Genomic DNA, 21,361 nt, shown 5'->3' on the forward strand with positions numbered 1-21,361 from the left:
GGTCTGAAGGGCAGTGGTGTGATGTGCTCTCAGGGAGGAAAGAAACATCTGTCAGTGAAGATGTAAGATGTTCACTTTTTATAGTTCATGAACTATTTTGTACTTCTCATTGACAGGGGTGACTTTTTCTTATTTTGTAATGTTAAAGTGAGATTGAACCTTTGGCTTAGGAAATTCAGTTTATTTTGATTTAAAGATACCACGGTTAACCAAACTAGTTTATTAGATAACTATATTAAGATTGAGGCCTTGGTCTAATGTAAGTATTACTCCTTTGCTTGGCCATGTTTTCTTCTGTATTCAGCAGTAGTGACAAAAAGGGGAAGCATTTAGAAGCCAAATATTCTTATAATTTTACCATGAATTCTCCCTCCATACTCATTATATTTCTTTTTATCACATTTACTTCTGAAGTGTGACATGGTTCAGGGGCTACTGTTCAAGCTTAGGAAAGTCAGGGCAGGAAAAAGTCTCAAGGTAACATTCACATGTTTAATTCTAGGCACCAGGAAATAAATCCTTTCTTTTTCATGTTGCTCAAAACCTTAAATTTATTCTTGTTGCCATATCTTAGACCAGGTATCCTGTTTACAGTAGTAAGATCTGATGGGCTTTGGTGTAAAAGTAGGTAGAATAGCACTTTTGATTTGTTATATAGTTCTAGTCATTAGTTAGCAACATATAAGGGGCAACTGAAGTGCAGGTGGAATGCGAATCATACTAGTCACAACTCCAGTTGGTAGCAAAGGCCATTATGGTCTCAAGATATCCTCCCTCTGAAATATTAGAGATATGCTGACTCAGAGAATGTTATGGACAAAATCTAGAGCCACCCCGACAGAGAATTGGGATGAATGAAGAGAAATTACAAAGGGATAGATGTAGCGGTTTTCTGTCTCAACAGAAATTCTCATATAAACCATTAGGGATTAAATTACAGAACAATGGACCATTAAATATATATAAATTCTAGGCAAAACTCTGGGATTATGTGAAATTGTGAGTGTTATTTACAGCAATAATTAATAATCTAACTAGTAGGGGCTATGATGTCCCATAAGCCCACATGGTTTTAAAGTCACTTCATAATTGCAACCAAATACATCTAAAGGTAGGACATGCCCACGTGCTTTCTATCATTACAAATACATTATTTCCTGGTTGGTAGAGGATTCAAAACTTAGAGCCTAAGATACAAACTAAGATGAAAGAGTTGTAATTTCAATTAGTACCCATTAGATCTTGGTATAATTAAATGATACTTTCATCAAATAATAGAGATAGAAATATGCAAATTAATACTTGCTGGCCTAACATTGAGCCTTCTTTGAATTGTATCAAAAGTCTATGTTACTCACCTTCTTGCCTTTCATGAATATGTTGTACACATTAGACACAATTTTTTGAAAGAGAAAGTTTTGCAATCTCCAGGATGTAGTCTCCAGACAAAAAAGCAAGAGGAGATAAAATAAGCCCAGGACAGCCAACGAAATCAAAAACTTTGCAATCCCATTCTCTCCAAAATTATAGACACTGTTATTAGTCACTGAGGATAATAAGAGAGACAGCCTTACTTTAAAAACTGATGCAAAGTCTACAATGATACCACAAGAGAGACAGCCTTACTTTAAAAACTGATGCAAAGTCTACAATGATACCACATGTCAAGAAATACAGATTCAAAGTGCACTTAAGTTAGATTCAGAGAAGTATGGAACAGAGGTAGTAATTGTCTTCATAAGCTATTTGTATTATTTGATCTTACCTGATATTTATAATTAATATGCAAGTTTGCCTACCAATAATTTTTCTCTACTTTTTACCAGTCTTGACAGGAGATCACCTTACTACATAATAAATGTCAAAGGCTGAGCCTTTGTGAGAAGAATGCTTAGTAATTAAATAAAGAAAGCAAAATAAAGGCATTTATGACATATCTAACCATTATTGTAGGCCATGCAGAATACCTATAAAACTCTTGTTTAAATACTTGTTTTAGAGTTTGGGGTTTTATACTCAGGAATAGAGTTGCTGGGTCATATGGTAATTGTATGTTTTGCTTTTTGAGGAACCACTAAACTTTTTCACAGCAGGTGCAACATTTTATATTCATACCAGAAATAAATGAGAGTAACAATTTCTTCATATCCTCACCAACTTTTAATACTTTCCATTTTTTAAATTACAGCCATCCAAGTATGTGTGAAGTGATATGTTTTTTTAGGGAATACATTTGACATGTAACATTGTGTAAGTTTAAGATATAAGTATGTTACTTTGAAACATTTATGTATTGTAATGATTGATGATGTAGCAATATTTATCACATTACATCATTACAGTACAATATTATTGCCTATATTCATTATATAGTCATGCATCACTTATTGACAGGGATGTATATATTCTGAGCAATGTGTCACTAAGCAATTCTGTCATTGTGTGAACATCAGAGTGCACAAACCTAGACGGTATAGCCTACTATATGGTAGAATCTACTGCTCCTAGGATACAAACCTGTACAGCATGCTGCATGAATGCTGCAGGCAGTTGTAACATAGTGGTGCACCTACATACAGCCCTATATTAAATGGAGCTTGGAGGACTAGAAGTTGCTTTAGGTGAGTCAGTGAGTCAGTGATGAGTAAGTGTAAAGGCCCAGCATATCACTGTACACTCCTTTAGACTTTATAAATGATGTACACTTAGGCTATGCTAAATTTATAAAAATTATTTTCTTCCTTTAATAATAAAGTAAACTTAACTTACTACAGTGGGGCCTTGACTTACGAATTTAATTTATTCCATGACGAAGCTCATAACTCAAATTACTCGTCTGTCAAATCAAAAAGTGAATGAGTGAGACAAGTGATGCTGGGCTAATGTTGTGGCGTTCACTGTGATGTTTGCTGCGCCAACTAGCGGTGGGGTATCTGAAACTGGCTCGTAACCTGAATTTTAGCTCGCAACTCAAAGCAAAAAATCGGCTGAGAGATGGCTCATATCTTGAAAAATTCGTTAGTTGGGACACTCGTAAGTCAAGGCCCCACTGTATAACTTTTTATTTTAAACACTAGAGGCCTGGTGCATAAAATTTGTGCACTGGGGGTGGTGTCCCTCAGCTCAGCCTGCACCCTCTCTAATCTGGGACCCCTTTGACATCCCTCTCACAATCCGGGACACTGGCTCCTAATTGCTCGCCTGTCTGCCTAATTGGCCCTAACTGCTTCTGCCTGCCAGCCTGACTGCACCATAACTGCTCCCTGTCAGCCTGATGGCTCCCAACTGCCCTCCCCTGCCAGCCCAATGGCCTATAACTATCCTCCCTTGCCAGCCTGATGGTTCCCAACTGCCCTCCCCTGCCAGCCCAATGGCCCCCAACTGCCCTCCCCTGCTGGCCCGATGGCCCCCAACTGCCGTCCCCTGCAGGCCTGGTTCCCCCCAAACTTCCCTCCCCTGCAGGCCTGGTCCCCCCCCCAAACTTCTCTCCCCTGCAGGCCTGGTCCCCCCATAAACTGCCCTATCCTGCAGGCCTGGTCCCCCCAAAAATACCCTCCCCTGCAGGCTTGATCACCCACAAGTGCCCTCCCCTGCACACAAGTGCCCTCCCCTGCCGGCCATCTTGTAGTGGCCATCTTATGGCAGCCATCTTGTGATGATGAGGGGCGGCCACATTGTGATGATGTGAGGGCATTGCACCAAGGCACGAGGGCCACCTAGCCTTTTATTAGTATAGATTTAAAAATTGTAAAGCTGCTTGTGTAGCCCGCCCCCATCCAAGGAACAGCAACCTCCTGATCACCACACCCTCTGACTGAGGAACAGCAGCTGTGCGTGAAGCCTCCCGCCACCAGCCAGAGGAGCCACCACAACTGTGAACAGCACCCACCAAAGGAGCTGCTGCCAACTGAGGAGCAGTCGCTACCACAACCGCCTGAGGAGCAACCGCAGCCCGAGGAGTCATTGCCACCCAAGGAGCAGCCACTGAATGACTCAAAATCTAGATATGGCGGTATGATCAAACATGGGTAGACAAAGAAAACCTCAAAGGAAAGAAAAGGAGGACTCACCAGAAAAACAGCTAAGTGATACAGAGGCATGCAAGATGACAGAAAAAGAATTCAGATTAAGGGTCCTAGAGTGCATAAACTGGATGGAGGAAAAAAATCAACAACTTATGCAAGAAGCAAGAAGAAACAGATGAAAAAAATCAATAACTTATGTAAGAACCAAGAAGAAATGAAGAGTAATATAGCTGCAATAAAAAACACCACTGAAAGTTTCAACAATAGACTAGGAGAAGCGGAGGACTGAATTAGTGAATCAGAAGACAGGGAAACAAACACACTGAAACTGAACAGCAATTGGAGAAAAAAATTAAAAGACAGGAGGAGAGCCTAAGGGAGCTATGGGACAACAGGAAACGAAACACCATACGAATAATAGGGGTGCCAGAACAACAGAAAGAGGAACAAGGTTTAGAAAACCTATTTCAAGAAATAATATTAGAAAACTTCCCTGAGGTGGGGAAGAAAAAAATCACACAGGCACAGAGAGTTCCAAACAAGGTGAACCTGAAAAGACCCACACCAAGACACATCATAATTACCATGGCAAATGTTCAGGACAAAGAGAGAATCTTACAGGCTGCAAGAGAGAGACGGAAAGTTACATTCAAGGGATCTCCCATTAGATTATCAAATGATTTCTCAACAGAAACACATCAGGCCAGAAAAGAATGGACAGAAATTTACAAAGTGATGCAAAGCAAAGGACTGAATCCAAGAATACTCTATCCAGCAAGGCTATCATTCAAAATTGAAGGGGAAATAAGAAGCTTCACAGACAAAAAAAGGCTAAGGGAGTTTATCACCACCAAGCCAGCAATGCAAGAAATGCTAAAGGGACTGGTGTAAAAAGAAGGAATAAAAAGCTCAGAAAGAAAACAGCCACACACAAAAAAAGAAATGGCTAAAAACAAGTACCTTTCAATAATAACTTTAAACGTAAAGTGACTAAATGCTCCAACCAAAAGACATCGAGTGGCTGAATGGATAAAAAAACATGACCCATACATTTGCTGTCTACAAGAGACCCACCTCAGAAGAAGGGACTCACACAGACTGAAAGTGAAGGGATGGAAAAATATCTTTTAGGAAAATGGAAATGAAAAAAAAGCTGGGGTAGCAATACTTGTATCAGACAAACTAGACCTCAAGGTGAAGGCCATAACAAGAGATAAGGAAGGCCACTACATAATACTAAAGGGATCAATACAACAAGAGGATATAACCCTGATAAAATATACGCACCCAATGCAGGAGCACCCAAATACATAAAAAATCTCCTGGAAGATATCAAAGGAGAGATCGACAACAATACAATCATAGTAGGGGACTTTAATACACCACTGACATCACTGGATAAATCCGCTAGACAAACAATCAGCAAAGAAACACCAATCCTAAATGACTCAGATGGACATAATTGACATCTTCAGAACACTTCACCCCAAAGCCATGGAATATACATTGTACTTAAGGGCTCATGGGACAGATTCAAAAATAGAGCACATATTGGGTCACAAACAAAGTCTCCCCAACTTCAAGAAGATCGAAATCATACCAAGCATCTTCTCAGACGATGATGGCATAATGTTAGAAATAAACTACAATAAAAACAACCCAAAATACTCAAACACTTGGAAGCTGAATAGCATGTTATTAAATATTGATTGGGTTACCAATGAGATCAAAGAAGAAATCAAAAACATCCTGGAAACTAATGACAATGAAAACACAACAATCCGAAACCTATGGGACACAATGAAAGCAATCCTGAGAGGGAAGTTTATAGCTCTACAGGCCTATCTCAAAAAACAAACAAACAAAAAATGGTAGTAAATCATCTAACTCTACAACTCAAAGAATTAGAAAGAAGCAACAAGAAAAGCCCAGAGTGAGCAGAAGGAAGGTGGTAATAAAGATTAGAGCAGGAGTAAATGACATAGAGACCAAAAAAAAATACATAAAATCAATGAAACCAAAACCTGGTTCTTTGAAAGGATAAACAATATTGATGAACCTCTAGCCAGGCTCACCAAGAAGCAAAGAGAGAGGACCCAAATAGAGAAAATCAGAAATGATAGAGGCGAAATAACAACAGACCCCACAGAAATACAAATGATTGTTAAAAAATACTATGGACAGCTCTACTCCAACAAACTAGGCAACCTGGCGGAAATGGACATATTCCTAGAAAAATACAACATTCCAAAACTCAATCAGGAAGAATCTAAAAATCTCAACAGGTCAATTAGAATGGAAGAAATTGAAGCAGTCATCAAAAAGCTTCCAGCAAACAAAAGCCCAGGACCAGACGGCTTCACAGGGGAGTTTTAACAAACATTCAAGGAAGAACCTATCCTCCTCAGACTATTATAAAAAATCCAAGAGGAAGGAACACTTCAAAGCTCATTTTATGAAGCCAGCATCACCCTAATACCAAAACCCGGTAAAGACAAAACAATGAAAGAGAATTACAGGCCAATATCCCTCATGAACATAAATGCCAAAATCCTCAACAAAATCTTAGCAAATCGGATCCAGCAGTACATCAGAAAGATCATACACCATGACCAAGTAGGATTTATCCCAGGGATGCAAGGATGGTACAATTTCCAAAAATCAATAAACGTGATACATCATATAAACAAATTGAAAGAAAAAACCCACATGGTCATATCAATTGATGCAGAAAAAGCATTTGACAAAATTCAACACCCATTTTTGATAAAAACTCTCAGTAAGGCGGGAGTAGAAGGATCATACCTCAACATAATAAAAGCCATATATGACAGGCCCACAGCCAACATCATACTCAATGGACAAAAACTAAAACCATTTCCCCTAAGAACAGGAACAAGACAGGGATGCCCCTCTCACCACTCTTGTTCAACATAGTACTGGAAGTGTTAGCCATAGCAATTAGGCAAGAAGAAGAAATAAAAGGCATCCAAAATGGAAAAGAGGAAGTAAAACTGTCCTTATTTGCAGACGACATGATATTATACATACAAAACCCTAGAGACTCCATCAAAAAGCTACTAGACTTAATACATGAATTTGGCAATGTAGCAGGATACAAAATTAACCCCAAGAAATCTGAGGCATTTCTATACACCAATAGTGAACTTTCAGAAAGAGAGATTATAAAAACAACCCCGTTTACCATCGCACCAAAGAAATTAAGCTACCTAGGAATAAACTTAACTAAAGAGGTAAAAGACCTCTACTCAGAAAACTACAGGACGTTGAAAAAAGAGATAGAGGAAGACATAAACAGATGGAAGAACATACCGTGTTCCTGGATTGGTAGAATCAACATCATTAAAATGTCCATACTACCCAAAGCAATCTATAAATTCTACACACTTCCCATTAAAATATCAACGGCATACTTCACAGATCTAGAACGAACTCTGGAATAAAAAAAGACCCTGAATAGCTGCAGCAATCATGAAAAACAACAAACTAGGTGGGATTCTATACCAGATATCAAGATGTATTACAAAGACACTGTTCTCAAAACTGTCTGGTCCTGGCACAAGAACAGGCATATAGATCAATGGAATAAAATAGAGAGCCCAGAAATCGGCCCGAACCAATATGCTCAATTAATATTTGACAAAGGAGGCAAGAACATACAATGGAGCCAAGATAGTCTCTTCAATAAATGGTGTTGGGAAAATTGGACAGATATATGCAAGAAAATGAAACTAGACCACCAACTTACACCATACAGAAAAATAAACTCAAAATGGATAAAGGACTTAAATGTACTATGGGAAACCATAAAAATTCTAGAAGAATCCAAAGGCAACAAAATCTCAGACATATGCTGAAGCAATTTCTTCACTGATACAGCTCCTAGGGCACTTGAAACTAAAGAGAAAATGAACAAATGGGACTACATCAAAATAAAAAGCTTCTGCACAGCAAAAGAAACCATCAACAAAACAACGAGAAAACCCATTGCGTGGGAAAACATATTTGCCAATGTCATATCTGATAAGGACCTAATCTCCAAAATTTATAGGGAACTCATACAACTTAACAAAAGGAAGATAAATAATCCAGTCAAAAAATGGGCAAAGGACCTAAATAGATGCCTTTCAAAAGAGGACATTCAGAAAGCCAAGAGACATATGAAAACATGCTCAAAGTCACTAATCATCCGAGAGATGCAAATCAAATCAACAATGAGGTACCTTCTCACACCTGTCAGAATGGCTATCATCAACAAATCAACAAACGACCAGTGCTGGAGAGGATGTGGAGAAAAAGGAACACTTGTGCACTGCTGGTGGGAATGCAGACTGGTGCAGCCACTGTGGAAGACAGTATGGAGTTTCCTCAAAAAACTAAAAATGGAACTCCCATTTGACCCAGTGATCCCACTTCTAGGAATATATCCCAAGAAACCAGAAACACCAATCAGAAAGGATATACGCACCCCTATGTTCATAGCAGCATAATTCACCATAGCTAAGATCTGGAAACAGCCTAAGTGCCCATCTGTAGATGAATGGATTAGAAAACTGTGGTACATCTACACGATGGAATACTATGCTGCTGTAAAAAGGAAGGAACTCTTACCATTTGCAACGGCATGGATGGAACTGGAGAGCATTATGCTAAGTGAAATAAGCCAGTCAATGAAGGAAAAATACCACATGATCTCACTCATTCATGGATCATAGAGACCATTATAAACTTTTGAACAATATTGGATACAGAGGCAGAGCTGCCTCAAACAGATTGTCAAACTGCAGCAGGAAGGCCGGGGAGGGTGGTAGGAGGGAGGGGGGTAAGAGATCAACCAAAGGACTTGTATGCATGCATATAAGCATAACCAATGGACATAAGACACTGGGGGATAGGGGAGGCTAGGGGCCTGTCAAGGACGAGGGAAAAAAGACACATATGTAATACCCTTTGTAATACTTTAAGCAATAAAAAAATAAAAAATAAAATAAAATAAAATGTTTTAAATTTCTATAGATATTCGAAATTTGAATACTGGCTATATTTGATGTTATTAAAGAATTGTTATTTTTCAATAAAAAAAGAAAATAAAATAAAAATTGTAAAACACGGACTCTTGTAATATCACTTATCTTAAACACATTATATAGCTGTACAAAAATATTTTCTCTGTTTATATCCTTATTCTATAAGGATATTTCTATTTAATCGTTAAAATTTTACTTTTTCATATCAAAATTATTTATTAAGATATTTTTAAATATAAACTTTTTTAAAATTAATCTTTTATCATTCAGATTATTACAGTTGTTCCTCTTTTTCCCCCCCATAGCTCCCCTCCGCCCAGTTCCTACCCCTCCCTCTGCCCGTATCCCCCCACAGTCCTCATCCATAGGTGTACGATTTTTGTCCAATCTCTTCCAGCGCCCCCACACCCCTTTCCCTCACAAGAATAGTCAGTCCATTCCCTTTCTATGCCCCGAATTCTATTACATTCACCCATTTATTCTGTTCATCAGATTATTTATTCATTTGATTTTTAGATTCACTTGTTGATCGATGTGTATTTGTTGTTCATATTTGTATCTTTACCTTTTTCTTCTTCTTCCTCTTCTTAAAGGATACCTTTCAGCATTTCATATAATACTGGTGTGGTGGTGATGAACTCCTTTAGCTTTTTCTTATCTGTGAAGCTCTTTATCTGACCTTCAATTCTGAATGATAGCTTTGCTGGATAAAGTAATCTTGGTTGTAGGTTCTTGCTATTCATCACTTTGAATATTTCTTGCTACTCCCTTCTGGTCTGCATAATTTCTGTTGAGAAATCAGCTGACAGTCATATGGGTGCTCCCTTGTAGGTAACTGACTTTTTTTCCCTCTTGCTGCTTTTAAGATACTCTCTTTGTCTTTTGCTCTTGGCATTTTAATTATGATGTGTCTTGGTGTGGTCCTCTTTGGATTCCTTTTGTTTGGGGTCCTTCTGTGCTTCCTGGACTTGTAAGTCTATTTCTTTCACCAGGTAGGGGAAGTTTTCTGTCATTATTTCTTCAAATAGGTTTTCAATATATTGCTCTCTCTCTCTTCTTCTGGCACCCCCATAATTCGGCTTTTGGTCTGCTTGAAGTTGTCCCAGAGGCTCCTTACACTAATCATATTTTTGGATTCTTTTTTCTTTTTGTTTTTCCGGTTGGGTGCTTTTTGCTTCTTCGTATTTCAAATCTTTTACTTGATTCTTGCAATCCTCTAGTCTGCAGTTGGAACTCTGTATAATATTCTTTATTTCAGTCAGTGTAGGCTTAATTTCTAGTTGGTCCTTTTTCATAACCTCGAGGGTCTCACTAGATTTCTTGAGGATCTCACTAAATTTATCAGCGGTTTCTAGAATATTCTTGAAAAACCTTATAAGTGTGCTTTTGAACTCTATATCCAGTAGTTTGCTTTCCTCCATTTCTGTCATTTGTGACCTGTTTCTTTGTCTCCGCATTTTTATGCTTCCCTGTGTTGATAAAGTTGCTATCTGTGCTAGGTGTCCTATAGGGCCCAGTGGCTCAGCCTCCCCAATTACCTGAGGTAGATAGTCTTGGTGCACCCCTTTGTGGGCTTTGTGCACAGTCTTGTTGTAGTTAAGCCTTGATCGTTGTAAGTTTCACTGGGAGGAATTGACCTCCAGGTCAATTGGCTGTGAGAATCAGTTGTGTCTACAGTGGGAGAACTTCTGTGCTGGAGACACCCTTCTGGGGCAAGAGTTGCTTCAGTGAGGCTTTGGTGCTCACTGAGTCTGCCCCCTGAGTGTGTCCCTTATGAATCTGAGGAGTTGTAATCTGGATGATCCCACTCTGACCACTGGGTACACTGGCTCGTGGATCTCTAAGGAGGTGCTAATTTAGCCTCTGCCAGCAGGAGCTATGGAGAGATCAGCAGATTCCTCTTCTTTGTTTGGGGTTTGGAGGTGCATATATGAGGCCCAGCTATGTAGCAATGCAAGCTGTTGTGGGGCCTTGGGCCTTCTTTTGGAAGTTCTGGGTCTCTCTGACCCAGCTGCAGTTTGTTAGGTAATTTTCAGATTGCAAAGGGCCTGGCCTTTCATATGCCAAAGCCTCTTCACACAGCTTGGGTGGGGTGGGGTCTCTGGGGATCAACAGGGCAGAGCAAACAGCTATGGCTGATCCTCAGTCCTGCCCTAAGAAGCCCCTGATCTCAGTGTCCTGGTAATCGCTGCCAGCATCTCTGAGAGAAAGCCGCCTACGAGTTCTGACCGGTGCCAGACAGTCCCGTTTCTCCTGGTATGAGACTGGGTCCCCAGAGACTTGCTTGGAACTGGAGTTCAGAGCAGTTGGGAGCTTGTGACTCCCTCCCGATTGAGAAAGACAACCGTGTCCTCAGTTGCCAGCCCTTTCCATGTGCGCCTCCGTACATCTGCACTTTACTTCCGCACCTCCTCTGAGTCTCAGTGTGCTTTTCTCTTTCCTTCTAGTTGTAGAATTTCCACTCAGCCATCCTTCCTGTCGTTCTGGATGATGTCCGTTTTGTCTTTTAGTTGTATTTTTGAAGTGGTTGTGTGAGGCAGCAATTTCCGGTGTTTACCTATGCCGCCATCTTGGTTTCTCCCTAAACCTTTACTTTTAAAATGATTTTTATAAAAACAAAGACATATGATCAATGTCTCTCTCTCCCCTTTCTAAAAATCAATGAACATATCCTCAGGGGAAGATTACAATAATAAACCAACACACACACACACACACACACACACACACACACACACACCAGCCTATGCCTACAGAGGGCTGGATAATCAGTATCACTTTCATTTTTACATCTTGTCCCACCTGAAGGTCCTCAGGGGCAATAACACGGGGGGAAGTCATATCCTGTGATAACGCCTTTTTTTTTTTTTTTTTTTTACAACGCCTTCTTCTGGAATATTCTTTTGAGGGTTCTTCTTCTCTTCCTGCTGTGGTTTCCTTTTCTTTTGCCTCTTTAAAAAATTTTTAATTTAAATTTTACCTTGTTAATGCTATTGCAAATGCCCCCCATTTTCCCCTTTGCCCACCTTCACCACGCCTCCATTCCCCCCATTACCTTGACCCTCACCACACTACTGTCCATGTCCATGGGCTATGCATTCATTTTCTTTATCTAATCCCTTCACCTTCCTTTCCCCAGTTCTCCCCAACCACCCTTCCCACTAAGATCTGCCATTCTGTTCCATGCATCCATGTCTCTGGATCTATTTTGTTCTTCTGTTTATTTTGTTCATTAGATTGCACACATATGATATTTATCTTTCTCTGACTGGCTTATTTCACTTAGCATAATACTTTCTAGGTCTCTCCATGCTGTCTCACAGGGTAAGATTTTCTTCTTCTTCTTCTTCTTCTTCTTCTTCTTCTTCTTCTTCTTCTTCTTCTTCTTCTTCTTCTTCTCCTCCTCCTCCTCCTCCTCCTCCTCCTCCTCCTCCTCCTCCTCCTCCTTCTTCTTCTTCTTCTTCTTCTTCTTCTTCTTCTTCTTCTTTTAAATAGCTACATTGTTTATATGTGCCACAGCTCTTTTATTCACTCATCTGCTGATGGGCACTTGGGCAATTTCCAGGTCTTGCTATTATAAATAAAATTGCTATGAACATAAGAGTGAACATATTCTTCCTGATGGCTGTTTGACTTCTTTGGATATATTCCTAGAAGTAGGATCACGGGGTCAAATGGCAGTTCCACTTTTAATTTTTTGAGGAAACTCCACACTGTTTTCTATAGTGGTTGTACCAGTCGGCATTCCCACCAGCAGTGAACTAGGGTTCCTTTTCCCCAACATCTTCACCAGCACTTGTTGTTGATTTATTGAGGGTAACCATTCTGGCAAGTGTGAAGTGGTACCTCATTGTTATTTTAATATGCATCTCTCTGGTAATTAGTGATGTTGAACATCTTTTCATATGCCTATTGGCCATCTGTAGGCCCTCTTTGGAGAAGTGTTTATGTAGGCCCTTTGCCCATTTTTTAATTGGGTTGTTTGTCTTTCTTTTGTTGAGTTGTATGAGTGCTTTATACATTTTGGAAATTAACCCCTTATCAGATGTCTCATTGGCAAATATGTTCTCCCATACAGTGGGTTCCCTTTTAATTTTTTAAAAATATGTTTTTATTGATTTCAGAGAGGAAGGGAGAGGGAGAGAAAAATTGAAACATCAGTGATGAAAATCATTGATTAGCTGCCTCCTGCACGCCCCCTACTGAGGATTAAGCCTGCAACCCGGGCATGTGCCCTTGATTGGAATTGAATCTGGGACCCTTCAGTCTGCAGGCCAACATTCTATCCACTGAGCCTAAGCAGCTAGGGCTTCCTTTTAATTTTGATGCTGGTTTCTTTTGCTGAGCAGAAGCTTTTTATTTTGATGTTGTCCCACTTGTTTATTTTTTTTCCCTTTGTTTCTCTTGCCCTAGGAGATGTATCGGTGAAAACTCTGCTATATGAGACGTCTGATATTTTGTTGCCTATGCTTTCTTCTAGGATTTTTATGATCTCAGGACTTTCATTTAGGTCTTTTATCCATTTTGAGTTTATTTTTTTTAATATATTTTATTGATTTTTTACAGAGAGGAAGGGAGAGAGATAGAGAGTTAGAAATATCGATGAGAGAGAAACATCGATCAGCTGCCTCCTGCACATCTCCTACTGGGGATGTGCCCGCAACCCAGGTACATGCCCTTGACCGGAATCGAACCTGGGACCTTTCAGTCCGCAGGCCAATGCTTTATCCACTGAGCCAAACCGGTTTCGGCTTGAGTTTATTCTTGTGTGTGGTGTAAGTTGGTGGTCTAGTTTCATTTTGTTTGCATGTATCTGTCCAATTTTCCCAACACCATGCATTGAAGAGACTATCTTTACTTCATTGTATGCTCTTTCCTCCTTTGCCAAATGTTAATTGAGCATATTGGCTCAGGTCAATTTCTGGGGTCTCTGTTCTGTTCCATTGATATGTATGCCTGTTCTTATGCTAATACCAGACTGTTTTTATTACAGTGGCTGTGTAGTATAACCTGATATCTGGTATTGAGAACCCTTCAACTTTGTTCTTCTTTTGCAAGATTGCTCTATTTGGGGTCTTTTTTGGTTCTATATGATTTTTTTTTTTTTAGTATTTTTTCTCGATCTGGGAAATATGCTGTTGGCATTTTTTTTTCTCTTTATTGATTAAGGCAGCGGTTCTCAACCTGTGGGTCGCGACCACTTTGGGGGTCGAATGACCCTTTCACAGGGGTCATCTAAGACCATCGGAAAACGCATATATAATTACTTATTGTTTTTGTGATTAATCACTATGCTTTAATTATGTTCAATTTGCAACAATGAAAATACATCCTGCATATCAGATATTTACATTACGATTCATAACAGTAGCAAAATTATAATTATGAAGTAGCAACAAAAATAATTTTATGGTTGGGGGTCACCACAACATGAGGAACTGTATTAAAGGGTCGTGGCATTATGAAGGTTGAGAACCACTGGATTAAGGTATTACTTATGTGTCCTTATTCCCTCATACCCCCCCCCCCCCCCCCGGCCTCCCCACTCATGCCCTCACCTCCCTGTTGTCTGTGTCTATTAGTTAGGCTTATATGCATGCCTACAAGTCCTTTGGTTGATCTCTCTTCCTTACCCCCACCCTCCCCTACCTTCCCTCTGAGGTTTGGCAGTCTGATCTATGCTTCTCTGTCTTTGGATCTGTTTTTGTTCATCAGTTTATGTTGTTCATTATATTCCATAAATGAGTGAGAGCATGTGATATTTGTCTTTCTCTGACTGGCTTATTTCTCTTAGCATAATGCTCTCCAGTTCCATACATGGTGTTGCAAATGGTAGGAATTCCTCCTCCTTCTCCTTTTTTTTTTTTTTTTTTTTACCATAGCATAGTATTTCATTGTGTAGATGTAACACAGCTTTTTAATACACTCATCTGCTGATGGGCACTTAGGCTGGTTCAAAATCTTAGCTATAGTGAATTGTGCAGCTATGAACATATGGGTACATATATCCTTTCTGAATGATGTTTCTAGTTTTTTATGGTTGTTTCAATGTCTTTACTGCTGACAGGTCTATTTAGATTTTTGAATTCTTCTAGGAAGGTTATATATTTCTAGGAACTTGTCCATTTTTTAAAAATTTTATTGAATTCGGTGGCATATAGTCTCTCATATTATTCTAGTATGATCCTTGGTATTCCTGTGATGTTTGTGGTGACTTCTCCCCTCTCATTTCTGATTTTGTTTATATGGGTCTTTTCTCTTTTATTCCTTAGCAAATCTAGCCAGGGGTTTGTCAATTTATTAATCTTTTCAAATAACCAGCTCTTTGTTTTATTAATAATTTGTATAGTCTTTTTGTTCTCTATTTCATTAAATTCTGCTCCAATTCTTAGTATTTCCTTTTTTTCTGCTGACTTTGGATTGCTTTTGTTCTTCTTTTTCTAGATTGTTTAGATGTAATGTTATTTACTTGGGATATATCTTGTTTCTTGAGATAGGTGTGGAATGATATAAACTTCCCTCTTATCACTGTGTCCCAGAAGTTTTGATATGTTGTATTTTCATCCTCATTTGTCTCTATATCTTTTTATCTCATCTTTTATTTCTTCTTTGAACCAGCCATTCTTTAGTAGTATGTTTTTTAATCCCCATGTATTTGAAGTTGATTTCTAATTTCAAGGCATCCGTGATCAGAGAATATGCTTGGTATAATTTTGATCTTCTTGAATTTTTTGATGCTAGTTCTGGGAGCCAACATATGGTCTATCCTTGAGAATATTCTATGTGCACTGGAGAAAAATGTATAATCTGATATTCTGGGATTAAAGGTTCTATAAATGTCAATTTTGTCCATTTAGTCTAATGTTTCATTTAAGACTGATACTTCTTTATTGATTTTCTGTTTGGTTAATCTGTCTAGAGCTGTCAATGGAGTATTAAGGTCCCCAACTATGGTTGTGTCTTTATCTGTTTCTTCCTTTAGTTTTGTGAACAGTTGTTTTATATATTTTGATGCTCCCTGGTTGGGTGTATATACATTAAGCAGTGTTATGTTTTCTTGATGTAGTGTCCCCTTTATTATATCAAGTGTCCATCTTTGTCTCTTGTTATCTTGAAATCTACTTTGTCAGATATAAGTATGGCTCTTATTTGCTTGGAGAATCATTTTTTTCACTCTTTAACTTTGAATCTACCTTCATCTTTCCAGCTTATATGTGTCTCCTGAAGGCAGCACATGGTTAGGTATTATCTTTTAATCCACTCTTCTACTCTGCGCCTCTTTACTGGTGAATTCAGTCCACTGACATTGAAGGTGATTATTGATGTACGAGGATTTTCTATAGCCATTTTATCTTCTGTTTTCAGGTAGTTCTGTGCTTCCATTGGTTCTTTTCTTTTGTGTTTCTGTTTGTTATTTTTACTTGGTGGTGTTCTAGCTCTGTTCCTCTGTTTCCTCTTTTTAAAAACTACGTGTACTAGTTTGGGGATTTTTGTCTGTGGCTACCATTAGGTTTATAAAAAATAAAGTTTCATATATACAGTTTTTTCTTTTGAATGCATCTGATCTTCATCTTCCTTTGCCAATTCAGACCATTATACCTGCACCTTTTATATTTTTGTTGTCACAAATTATCCTTGTCTATTTTGTAAATCTTTTGGTTGATTGTACTCTTAGTGTTGTGAGCTTATGTTCTTTGTTTCAGGTAGAATAGCCCCCTTGAGTATTTCCTGCAGTGAGGATTTGTGGTGATAAAATCCCTGAGCTTCTGTATTACTGGGCATGTCTTTATTTCTTCTTCCTATTTAAATGATAATTTTGCTGGATATATTATTCTTGGCTGGTAATTTCTCTCTTTCAGTTGTTTGAATATTTGGTTCCACTCTCTTCTAGATTGTAGAGTTTCTGTTGAGAAATTAGATGAAATTCTTAAGGGTTTTCTTTTGTAGGTCACTTCCTTCTTTTCCCTGGCAGCTTTGAGAATTTTTTCTTCATCATTAATTTTTGACAGTTTCAATTCAAAGTGCCTTGGAGAGGGCCTCTTTGGATTGAGGTAACTAGGTATCCTGTTTGCTTCTTGGATTCGAGGATCTAGTTCTTTCCATAGTTTTGGGAAGTTCTCATCCACTATTTGTTAGAATAGACTCTCCATTCCCTGCTCCCTCTCTTCCTCTTCCAGAATATTGGAAGAGTAGGATATTGCTTTTTCTGATGGAGTTATATAATTCTCAAAGCTCTTTCATTTTTCTTTATGCTTCTTTATGCTTCAGTCTCACTCTTCGTAACCAAAACAGCCTGGTACTGGCATAAGAACAGATATATAGACCAATGGATCAGAACCAATGAATCTTCTTCCTTTTGTGTCATTTCTAGATTCCTATCCTCAATATAAATAATTCTTTCCTCCCTCTGATTGGCTCAGTTTTCTATGCTCAGTAGTTCACTCTTAATCTCCTTAATTGCATGCTTCATTTCCAGGATTTCTGATTGGTTCTTTTGTAAAGTTTCAATCTCTTGTTAAATACACGTTTTGTTCATTGATTTGTATCCTCCGAGTCCATTGAATTTTCTGTCTATATTTTTCGCATCTCATTGAGCATTTCCAGACTTGTAATCTTGAAATCTCTGTCATTTATATCACATACTAGAGATCTGGTGCATGAAATTCATGCACTGGCGGTGGTGGTGGTGGGGGGTGTCCCTCAGCCTGGCCTGCGTCCTCTCGCAATATGGGACCCGCAAGGGATGTAAGCAGTGTGCCAAGTGGCAGGCAGCCAGGGAGAAGCCAGAACCAGGACCAGGTGGCACGCTGCTTCCACTCATCTTGGTCCACTGCACCTGCTGCCATTGCTCAGTAGTGCTGCTGCAGACTTGGGAGAGGCTCCACTGTTGCAGCTGCACTCACCAGCTGTGAGCCCAGCTTCTGGTTGAGCAGCACTCTCCCTGTGGGAGTACACTGACCACCAGGGGACAGTTCCTGTGTTGAGTGTCTTCCCCTGGTGGTCAGTGTGCATCATAGCAACTGGTTGACTGGTCGTTCTGGTCATTCCACCGTAATGGTTGCTTAGGCTTCTATATATATAGATAGACAGATTTTTATGTGTTCCAGCTTGCTTTCTGGGGATTTTTTCAATTTCTCTCTGATCATCTTTATTAACATCATTATTCATGGTATTTGCTGTTCTTTGCCTAGGTATTTATATCTGTCTATATTAATGAAGAATTCTTTCTAATATTTTCCAGTAGATGGCACTGAAATCACAAGATTTTTTATCTCTGTGATCCCCAGTCTTGCTCTCCATGGCTTCCTAAAGACAGTACAAGAGTACAAAAGATGATTCCAAAATTTGGTTCTTTGAAAAGATAAACAAGATAGATGAACCCATAGCCAGACTCATCAGAAAACAAAGAGAGAGGACCCAAATAAAGAAGATCAGCAATGAAAGAGGTGATATAACCATGAACACTACAGAAATACATAGGATTACAAGCAAGCACTATGAACAACTAATATGCCTACAAACTGGTCAAACTCAATGAAATGGCAAATTCCTAGAAACAAACAATTTTCCAAAGCTTTAATCATGAAGAATCAGAAAATCTGCATAGACCAATAGCAACTGATAAAATTGAAGCAGTAGTTTAAAAACTCCCAGCAAACAAAAATCCTGGACCAGATGGGTTTACAGAAAAATTTTTACCAAATATTCAAAGAAGAACCAACCCCTATCCCCTTCAAACTATTCCAAAAGATTCAAGAGGAAGGGAAACTTCCAAGCTCTTTTTATAAAACTAGCATTATCCTAATTCCAAAACTAGGTAGAGACATTACAAAGAAAGAAAATTAGAGAACCAAGATGGCGGCATAGGTTAACACCGGAGTTTGCTGCCTTGAACAACTACTTCAAAAGTGAAACCAAAAAGAGGAAGGGACATCACCCAGAACCACAGGAACGCTGGCTGAGTGGAAGTCCTACAACTAGGAAGAAAGAGAAACGCATACGGACACTCAGAGGAGGCGCAGTGCTGAAGTCAAATTCTGAGGTGCGGAGTGCGCGGAGCGGGCTGGCGGCGGAGGGCGCGGTTGGTGTTTTCAATCGGGAGGGAGTCACAGACTCTGAGCTCCAGATCCGGGCGAGTCTTTAGGGACCCAGACTCAAACGGGAGAAGCGGGACTGCCTGGCTTCGGTCAGAGCGAGTGCAGCTTTCTCTCCGAGCTTTGCAGCGGGTGCTGGGACTCAGAGAGGCAGAGCCCCTGGAGACAGGACTGAGAGCCGCCATAACTGCTCTCTCTCCGGCCCACCCTGTTGATCCTGTGCGACCCGCCCCGCCCAAGCCCTGCACAGAGGCATTTGCCGAATAGCCTCAGGCAAAGGCTAGATTAGCACCTCCCTAGAGGACAGAAGTTCTCTCACTGCAGAAACAGCTGATTCTCATAGCCACTTGGCCTGGAGGTCAAACCCTCCCTGGTATTAGCTACAACAATCAAGGTTTATAAGACTGCGCACAAAGACCACTAGGGGGTGCACCAAGGAAGCATAACAAAATGCGGAGACAAAGAAACAGGACAAAATTGTCAATGGAAGATATAGAGTTCAGAACCACACTTTTAAGGTCTCTCAAGAACTGTTTAGAAGCCGCCGATAAACTTAATGAGATCTACAAGAAAACTAATGAGACCCTCGATCGTATATTGGGGAACCACCTAGAAATTAAGCATACACGGACTGAAATAACGATTATACAGACTCCCGACAGCAGACCAGAGGAGCGCAAGAATCAAGTCAATGATTTGAAATGCGAGGAAGCAAAAAACACCCAACCGGAAAAGCAAAATGAAAAAAGAATCCAAAAATGCGAGGATAGTGTAAGGAGCCTCTGGGACAGCTTCAAGCGTACCAACATCAGAATTATAGGGGTGCCAGAAGATGAGAGAGAGCAAGATATTGAAAACCTATTTGAAGAAATAATGACAGAAAACTTCCCCCACCTGGTGAAAGAAATGGACTTACAGGTCCAAGAAGCGCGGAGAACCCCAAACAAAAGGAATCCAAAGAGGACCACACCAAGACACATCATAATTAAAATGCCAAGAGCAAAAGACAAAGAGAGACTCTTAAAAGCAGCAAGAGAAAGAAACTCAGTTACCTACAAGGGAGTACCCATACGACTGTCAGCTGATTTCTCAACAGAAACTTTGCAGGCCAGAAGGGAGTGGCAAGAAATATTCAAAGTGATGAATACCAAGAACCTACAACCAAGATTACTTTATCCAGCAAAGCTATCATTCAGAATTGAAGGTCAGATAAAGTGCTTCACAGATAAGGAAAAGCTAAAGGAGTTCATCACCACCAAACCAGGATTATATGAAATGCTGAAAGGTATCCTTTAAGAAGAGTAAGAGGAAGAAAAAGGTAAAGATACAAATTATGAACAACAAATATGCATCTATCAACAAGTGAACCTAAGAATCAAGTGAATAAATAATCTGATGAATAGAATGAACTGTTGATTATAATAGAATCAGGGACATAGAAAGGGAATGGACTGACTATTCTTGGGGGGGAAAGGGGTGTGGGAGATGCGGGAAGAGACTGGACAAAAATCGTGCACCTATGGATGAGGACAGTGGGTGGGGAGTGAGGGCGGAGGGTGGGGTGGGAACTGGGAGGAGGGGAGTTATGGGGGGGGGGGGAAAAGAGGAACAAATGTAATAATCTGAACAATAAAGATTTAATTAAAAGAAAAAAAAAAAAGAAAAAAAAAAAGAAAGAAAATTACAGGCCAATATCCCTGATGAACACAGATGCTAAAATCTTCAACAAAATATTAGCAAATTGAATCCACCATGACCAAGTGGGATTTATTCCAGGGATGCAAGACTGGCACAATATCTGCAAATCAATAAGTGTGATACATCACAAAAACAAAATGAAAGACAAAAATCACATGATCTTGTCAATTGATGCACAAAAAGCAGTTGACAAAATCCGGCAACATTTTTTGATAAAAACTCTCAAGAAAGTGGGAATTAAGGGTTCATACCTCAATATAATAAAGGCTATATATGACAAACCTACAGCCAACATCATACTCAATGGGCAAAAGCTATCAGCGTTTTCCTTAACAAGAAGAACAAGACAAGGACGTGCGCTTTCACCATTCTTATTCAACATAGCGCTGGGAGTCCTAGCCACAGCGATCAGACAAGAAGAGATAAAAGGAATTCAACTTGGAAAGGAGAAAGTGAAACAGTCATTATTTGCAGATTACATGATATTGTACATAGG

General features: G+C 39.5%; 1 protein-coding gene across 1 annotated transcript in view; it reads right to left on the reverse strand.

Annotated features, from left to right (window-relative positions):
- The window catches only part of LOC308518601 (phospholipid-transporting ATPase ABCA3-like), a gene marked incomplete at both ends in the record, with an annotated part of 332,625 nt that overhangs the window by 16,966 nt on the left and 294,298 nt on the right, over nt 1-21,361 (reverse strand). The window contains one exon of the mRNA XM_081090312.1: nt 1,359-1,546. Coding sequence (XP_080946438.1) covers nt 1,359-1,546 — 188 coding nt within the window. The remainder of the gene's footprint in view (nt 1-1,358; nt 1,547-21,361) is intronic.

The sequence above is a fragment of the Myotis nattereri genome (genome assembly GCF_964212035.1).
Source record: "Myotis nattereri genome assembly, chromosome: 4".
NCBI lineage: Eukaryota > Metazoa > Chordata > Mammalia > Chiroptera > Vespertilionidae > Myotis > Myotis nattereri.